This window comes from Sitophilus oryzae, unplaced genomic scaffold, assembly GCF_002938485.1.
Source record: "Sitophilus oryzae breed Bouriz unplaced genomic scaffold, Soryzae_2.0 scaffold_1146_pilon_pilon, whole genome shotgun sequence".
Taxonomy (NCBI): domain Eukaryota; kingdom Metazoa; phylum Arthropoda; class Insecta; order Coleoptera; family Curculionidae; genus Sitophilus; species Sitophilus oryzae.
The window spans coordinates 1,216,351-1,225,029 of record NW_022145778.1 but is presented as its reverse complement, the minus strand read 5'-3'; the positions used below and the strand labels follow the sequence as shown (position 1 = coordinate 1,225,029).

The window sequence follows — 8,679 nt, the reverse complement described above, 5'->3', positions numbered from 1 at the left end:
AAACATAGAAAAGCGCACCAAATTTGCAAAAATTCAAATTTGTCAAGAAAAAGTTAAACAAAACTGACAAAAACGGTATTGCGAAATGGTTACAATACCGTAGCTTCTGTCTTTAATGTATTTCATTCAATTGTTCAAAGAGATACGTACAATAATTCCATCTAGCAAAATATTACGTATCGACCGCCCCTCGTATCGGAGGCGCTCCAGCAGTCCAGCAGGAAAATCCCACTGTATCGATGCATGCGCACATCTTACATTTCTCTCTCGGCGCATCTCAAACCCTAGCAGGCGGCTAACCGAACAAACGAAAACCGCGCGCGTCATTTGACTTTTGATTTTTGATTTTATTCGCCTGTCGTCGATCGCTGCTGCAGCACTTTGACAGACGCGCACTCCAGCAGCGTCACCGTTCGAACAGCTGATTGTCATACACGTGGGACCCGCTTCAGTAATGAGATAGCCGCGTTATTTTCCTGGTAAAAGGCGTACTCGTACGCCTGGTGAATGAAACAATGCCCGACCGTGGGTCCGATATCGAACAAAATGCGAAATTCCTGTCCAAAAACGAAACGACCATCTCCAACGGTACCGCAACCTCGGCGGTGGTACCGAGGAAAAACGTGGACGATTACGTACCTGTCGATGGGGGCGTCAGAGCCTGGTCCATAATGGTAGGGTCGTTCTTCTGCAATGGGATTTTGTTTGGTGTGATCAACTGCCATGGGGTGCTGTACAACCAGTTATTCGAGTCGCTGGAAAAGGAAGGGGTGCCGAACGCCTCAGGAAAAGCTGGTGAGTTGTTTTTTTTAATAATATCATTACCCTAATTGTAACTTAAAAAATATAGGTAATTCAAAAAAATATAAAGTGTTTCAAAATGTTCCACAAACCTTTAATTTTGAAAATAGTATTTCTCTTTTTAATTATTATACAGGGTGGTCTGAACTGTATTCCGGAAACTTCGGCAGCATATTCTGCAGATGAAAATAATTAAAAACGTTCGTATAAATGTATGTTCTAAAATGCTTAGTTTCGGAGGTACAGGGTGTAGAAGTTTCATTTTTATTTCGATTTTTTCCAAATAATTTTTTTTACAAAATCCCTACGAGTCATGGTTATCGAGATATTTGGAACCGAAATTATCAATACCTGTCATCATTGACATAAATTAAACATGTTGACTAAATACCGTATGATCGAATAAAAACGGCGTCAGCGATGGCTATGAAATGAAGATCGCTGTCATTTTATATGGGAAATGTCATCGATCTTCATTTCATAGCCATCGCTGACGCCGTTTTTATTCGATCATACGGTAGTTACTAGACTAAGATCATAAATTTGAAATGTTTTTGTGCCAAAAGTTTAACAGAAACTGTTTTATCATAATTTTTTTACAGAAAAAATTATAATTAATTTAAAAAAATAAAAATTTACCAAATTTATTATTTCATTCAAGTCAATATCTACTCAAGGTGTATATTTTTTGTCAATAATGACATGTATTGACTATTTCCATTCTAAATATCTTGAAAACGGTTGCTCGTAGCCATCTCGTAGCTCGTAGCGTAAAAAGTTACGGAAATGTATATTTTTTCACTCTGTAGTTTTATACAAAAACTCTTTACTCGAAAAGTTTTTTACTCTTCAAAACAGTTAAAACACATGTAGGTGGCGCCCTCTACAAATAGGAGTCATATTGACATCAAAATCAAATTTCTCATGTCAAAAAACTCTCAGACATGCATTTTCATCCAAATATTGATGTTACTTCATAAATTATTTGGAAAAAATCGAAATAAAAATGAAACTTCTACACCCTGTATCTCCGAAACTAAGCATTTTAGGACATACATGTATACGAACTTTTTTACTTATTTTTATCTGCAGAATATACTGCCGAAGTTTCCGGAATACAGTTCTGACCACCCTGTATATTGAGAAAAAATACACCCAATTTAAAAAGCAATACACCATAATACATTTTTGTTACCCTGGACGTTTCGCTAACCATGAATCTGTTTTAAATAATTACAATTCGGTTTTTAACACCTTAAGCTGCGTCTAGACATAACGTTTTACCGTACCTCTTAACGTTTTGCATGTCAGCTAAAGCGGAAGTCCGTCTATACAGAACTGATGGTCTTCTGACTTCAGTTCAGTTCAATTAAAACGTCTATTTTTTCGTCTACACACAATGTTTTACTTGATGCGTTTTGACTGCACAGTTAAGACGTAAGGCAAAACGTTATGTTATAGATGGGGCTTTAAAGATCTATTTTGTCTCCTTTCTTGAGTTATAACTCATCATACACGGGGATATTCCTGTTGTATGGGGACGACATTTTCCATCCTCGGAGGAGTGGACATCTACCTGCTGCGAGGGTATGGGGGGCTAAACCCCTTTCCATGGCTGGGATTTAGCCCTCTGTATCACAATCGAGGAGCTTGTCTCCGGCTGATGTACCCTTGAGGTGGAGGCTGGAGGATCAGTCTCTATTTTACTCTCTACTTCTTTAACTTGGTCTCCCTCTAGACCCGATACCGGTGTTGTCCCGGATCTATAATAGAGACTATATCTCTTTTTCTCTATTGCCTCCTTGGATTTGAAGTCACTTCCTATGTGAGGACCTGATCATGGTCCTCCTTCCTCGAGTTGATGATTCGGCAACTCGATGTCCTTACATTGGAGTTCTGGCAAAGCTGGTGATACACGGCAAGGGTTAGTCGGTCCACTTCTACAGAGCCTTGCATGTAGAAGTAAGAGAGGCGAGGATACAATGCGTTGCCCCCTTGTTCCCAAGGTTGAGACTTGGTTGAGACCTCCAATCAATCGTTTAGGCACAAAATTACTAGAAATTTTACAATTTTGCGTAAAATATGATATATTTATAGTCGATTTTCCGAAATCAAATGTCGATTAGGGTTCACTAAAACTAGTTTTAGTTTAGTTTCTTCAATTTTGTCATGAAACAGTCGCGTATCATTAATTCGTTCATTAATTTATGAATAATTAATTGTCGTGCTGGACTTGGTGCTGGACAGCATTCATTGCGAACTTACCACCAGATTTAGCATTGGTCTGGTTGTACCAAAGATGCCGAAGAATGGGTTTGGAAGAAAACAAAAACATTAAAAAAAAAGCATTACTCCACTCACAACGTTGAAAGATCCAGCTCCAAAATCCCTATTGGCATTTTTATCCTGTAAATGCAAAACCAACAACTGTGATAAAGCCTGCGGATGCAGAAAAGCAGGATTAAAATGTTCAATGATTTGTGCATACTGCAATGGGAAATCCTCTGACAACGTCACTGAAGTGTCACTCGACGAATCCGATGAAGAGGAGTTGGACTTGCCTGTAGATATCCCTCTGGCGACTGAAGATGAAGGATTGGACGAATTAAGAGACCACCCTGATGAGCCCAGCACAGCAGACACGATCGACTTTGACATCAATGAGCCAGGTCCGTCGGGCTTGTGCAGATAAGTTAAAGTTTTTAATTTATCTAGTGGAGTAGGCCTCCGGGGAGACCACGTTAAAATAAACGCATGGCGCGTACTTTACCTCTTGGGTGATGTGGAAATAAGAACACATTTTCAATAATTAAAATTAATGATTCATAAATTAATGAGCGAATTAATGATACTCCACGGTTTCATGACAAAATTGAAGAAACTAAACTAAAACTAGTTTTAGTAAACCCTAATCGACATTTGATTTCGGAAAATGGGCTATAAATATATCATATTTTACGCAAAATTGTTGAATTTCCAGTGTTTTGTGCCTAAACGGTTGACTTTAGCGAAAATGTTTATAGAACCTTTTTTATAGGAAATTTTATTCTCTTTAATTCTGCTCTCTTCAAATTTTTGCGAAAAACGCATAGTTTTCGAGATATTTACAAAATACCGATTTTGGGCGCCATCTTGGCAAGTCTGGAAATATGCATTTTATGGATTTTAGTTAGGGACCCCAAAACCTATAAACCTGCAAAGTTTCAAAACTTCCGGACTTTTTTCCAAGCAAAAATCCCTAATGACTGGACTATTAGGTTTTTGGTGAGGGTTGGGTGATTGAGCCAAGACCCGCACACCCTTTGCCCGTGATACAAGACCACAGACAGTAGGGGGTGCCTGGTATGACGGACAGGGTAGTCCCATTCGGCATCGTTATATGTCTTGGTGTATGGGGAGTGTCACCACCGTGTCACAGTCAAACTGAATCACGGTCTTGGCGTCGCAAGTGGAGCAGCCTGCGGCAGGCATGTGACGTCAGGCCAATGAGAGCGCGTTTATTTAATTTGAACGGAGCGCATAACTTCAAGAGTCTATCTTGTCAAAGGAGTTTATTTTTTTGAAAAAAAAGTTATTTAATTGGTATTATAATACTAAAACATTAATTTTTACCGCTTTTAGTGCAATTTTTTTTTACTGAACAGACCTATTCCCTGGCCACGATACTACAGCCAGGGACAAGACACTAACTTACGTAGGTATATTTACTCACCGAAAGATCGCAAATATTTAAAGATTTTTTATTAAAAATCTTTAAATATTGATTATTGACTCTTTAAATTTAGAAACCAAAAAAATATCGAATGTATACTCCAAAATGTTGACATAATACAGCAGAATAAAATTCCTTGTTCATTGACATTATTTACTAAAAATTAGTTATTAATTTGCGTATAATGTTTCCGCTATCGGAAAACATTTGGCGATAATCTTTGATCTTGTTCATTTGTTTATTTTGTTTACAATTTTACCGATTAAAATACGCAAAATTATAATTATAATATTGTTTGTTAACAAACAAAGAAAATACATAGGACGAAATTTCATAAGGACGCCAGATGTTTGCTTCATACAATGTTCTACAGTATGTCCCCGGATTGTCTTTACAAAAGAGGTAAAACTGTCTTGCATATTTTTATATATGCAACAAGGTTTGTAGTTTGTTTGTAGCTTCTGAATAACGATCTTGGTAAAGCATTTAGCTCATTAGGTTTGGTAGCTCATTTGCTAGCTCATAATTAGGAATATTATAGTTAAACAACTCGCATTTTCATTGGAGGACATTGTCATATTTGTATATACAGGGTGGTCCAAACTGTATTCCGCAAACTTCGGCAGCATATTTTGCAGATTAAAATAAGTAAAAAAGTTCGTATAAATGTATGTCGTGAAATGCTTAGTTTAGGAGATACAGGGTGTAGAAGTTTCATTTTTATTTCGAATTTTTCCAAATAATTTATGAAGTAACCTCAATATTTGGATGAAAATTCGTGTCTGGGAGTTTTTTGGCATGAGAAATTTGATTTTGATTTCCTACTTGTAGAGGGCGCCACCTGCATATGCTTTAACTGGTTTGAAGAGTAATAACTTTTCCTCCATACCTGTATAAAACTACTGAGTAAAAAAATATACATTTACAACTTTTTTTACATATAAAACGTCTCTTGGTAAAAATCGCTACGAGTAATGGTTCTCGAGATATTTGAAATTGAATTTATCAATACCTGTCATCACTGACAAATTAAACATGTTGACCAAATAGATATTAGACTGAAATCTTAAATTTTAAATCTTTTTGTGCCAAAAGTTCAACAGAAACTGTTTAATCATAATTTTTTCGCAGAAATATTTATGATTAATTTAAAAAAATAAAAATTTATTATTTCAGTCAAATAACTCTATTCAACGTATGCTTATTTTTTGTCAATAATGACATGTATTGACTATTTCTATTTTAAATATCTTAAGAACGGTTGCTCGTAGCGATTTTTACCAAGAGACATTTTTTACGTAAAAAGTCATGGAAATGTATATTTTTTTAGTCAGTAGTTTTATACAGGTACCGTCGAAAAGTTATTACTCTTCAAAACAGTCAAAACACATGTAGGTGGCGCCCCATACAAATAGGAGTCATTTTGACATCAAAATTAAATTTCTCGTGCCACAAAACTCCCAGACACCAATTTTCATCCAAATATTGACGTTACTTCAGAAATTATTTAGAAAAAATTGTACACCCTGTATCTCCGAAACTAAGTATTTGAGAACATACATTTATACGAACTTTTTTACTTAGTTTTATCTGCAGAATATGCTGCCGAAGTTTCCGGAATACAGTTCGGACCACCCTGTATACAGAGTCGGTGTTATTCCATAATATAAGCCGCGTATAAATATGCCGAGGCAAGTACGAGACAAACCCGAAACGAGTATGAAACGAGGCTATAGCAAATTCTTTCCAAAAGGCGTACTAATATGCCGAGACGAGGACGAGACGAGTCAACCTCAAGCGGAATTCGTCATATTATAGCCTCGAGCCGAGCGATTTAGCCTCGAGCAGAGTCCCTGCCCAGTCGAACGGCGTTGTCTCGCGGCTATCCATTTTCAGTGGAGCCTTTGGCGAACCCACAAAATTCTTCATAGGGCTGTGCGATACTGAGGCAGTATCGATATTTTGGTATCGGTTGTATTGAATATAAAGTATCGATACTTTAAAATATTGATAAATATATTAAAGTATTATTCGATACCATTCAATATTTTAAAAAATTAATTAATAAATTTAAGTATAATGTGTTTTTTAATTGGATTAGGATCGAAAAAAATCAACAGAAGTCCTTTGTTTTAAATTTGTCGACGTTTCGCAAAATTTATTTGCATCTTCAGGACACTACAAAGTTAAGAGAGCAAAATACAATCAAAAAATTTTAAAAATTTAACAAACAACTTAAAACACATATCAGTGGAATTCCACACATACACAATTGGTAAAACTACCCTAATGTTAACAATTAAATAAAATATATGTATATGTTATAAACTTAAGATCGCTTGTAAATAAAAATAATAAGGGATAGGGCCAGAATATAATCAGGATATTTTCTTATTCGCATTTAACGAAAAAAATCGACGATGGTGGCACTGTTTTATACAAAAAACTACCAGGATCAGAACTAAATCAGTCATCAAACGATCTCAAATTACTAAAAGCACTTGGAAGAAAATGATAAAACACTTAACCTAGGGTTGGCAACTTTGAAAATAAAAAATAGGGGCGAGAGGATAAAAAGAGGCACAGGCGAAACATTTTTGAAACGTCGCTCAAATGTCGAGAATTTACCAAAAAGTTATATAAACGGTATGCGATAAATATTTAAAACAAACAAAAATATTTATACTCAAAACTTAAAATAAAGCAAACCATTGTCAACAAAACTTTTTTTCAAGACATAAACTAACAGTAAGTAAACATAAAATTACATAAAAGACACAGATTAACAATTCTTTAAAGCATTGTGGCGATAAACGAATATTTTTTAGATTTTAAAGTTGGTATGCAACAAAGTTTTCAATACGTGAGAGAAAAGAGGACAATCAGATCAAAAGAGGACTGTTTCTGGAATGGAGGACGGTTGCGAACTCTATTTTAACCCCCTGTAGCTACGAATCAAAGCAGAATTGGATTGGTTGATATAAAAAATAAATCTTATTTTTACGTGAGGAACTTCCCCACGAGAGATGGAACATGTTTTTAGAAACACCCTGTATATGTTTGTTTAATTTCAAAATAGGTAAAAAAACAAGCTAGATAAATTAAAGGAATTCATGATAAATTTAAATTATATTGGGACTGTTTACATAAAAAAAAACTGGAGAACGCCGACTGAGCTACCTGGAGATAACGGCACGGCAGCGGCGGCGGCGGAGCCTTCTGCCATTGCCATTTTTTTGAGTCTTTAATTATTTTATTCAATAATATATTTTGTATGTGGTTTGTATATCTATAAAAAAATTTCTATAATTTGTATATCTATAAATTTCTATAAACAGCGCTTTCAGATGAAGCGGACCGTACGCGCAGAGCGTCCGCACGGATGTTTTTACAAGATAGCTCATCCGGACAGAGTATACGCGACCCAGGTGAAATTGTTCATATAAGCTCCTGGTACTTGCTCGAAGTCGCGGACGGTCCGTCGCGGACGCTCCGTTCCATCTGAAAGCGCTGTAAGATAAAACCTAATTCGACTTTATTTATTTAAAAAATTAGAAATTTAAGTAATTAAGATTTAAATTATTAATTTAAAAAAATCTACATTTAAATGCCAATAACTAACCTGGAACATATATTGTAAATAATATATCTGCATTTCTTCATTTCTAAAGTTGTATATTTTTTCAAGGTATTCAATTCGCCACATTATTATTCTATGGCTTTCCATCATTGCAGCACGCTTATTAATAATTTTTAAAATATTATTATGTATATAATTTTAAATCTAATTCCCAGTTTTTTAAACCTTCGCCGTAATGTGCTTTCTGAACAGGGTTTTTTTAAAGCTCGGAGAGTTTTTTTTTAATTATTTCTATGGCGGGAACTTTATTATTTTCATATTTGCCATAAATTAAGTTTCTTAGTAGTCTGGATAGTTCAAATTTCTGGATTTTTCTATATCGAATCGTTCCTTTCTTTGTGGATTCCCTTTATTTATGAGAGTACCGTAAGAAACTTCTGAGAGCATGGCCACCTTTTTCAACAGACTCGATTTGCCTCTCTTATCTTCGATGTATCCTATATGTAAAGAAGCTTGTTTTACATCTTTAATTCCGTTCAGCAGAAATAGCGCATAATTTACGTTTGAGCCGTTAATAACTCGACGA

General features: G+C 35.5%; 1 protein-coding gene across 1 annotated transcript in view; it reads left to right on the top strand.

Moving 5' to 3' along the window:
• Positions 1-327: 327 nt before the first annotated feature.
• Positions 328-8,679, top strand: part of LOC115887066 (monocarboxylate transporter 10) — a 59,706-nt gene continuing 51,354 nt past the window's right edge. The window contains exon 1 of the mRNA XM_030906391.1: positions 328-795. Within this exon, the coding sequence (XP_030762251.1) occupies positions 516-795 (280 nt within the window). The 5' untranslated portion in view covers positions 328-515. The remainder of the gene's footprint in view (positions 796-8,679) is intronic.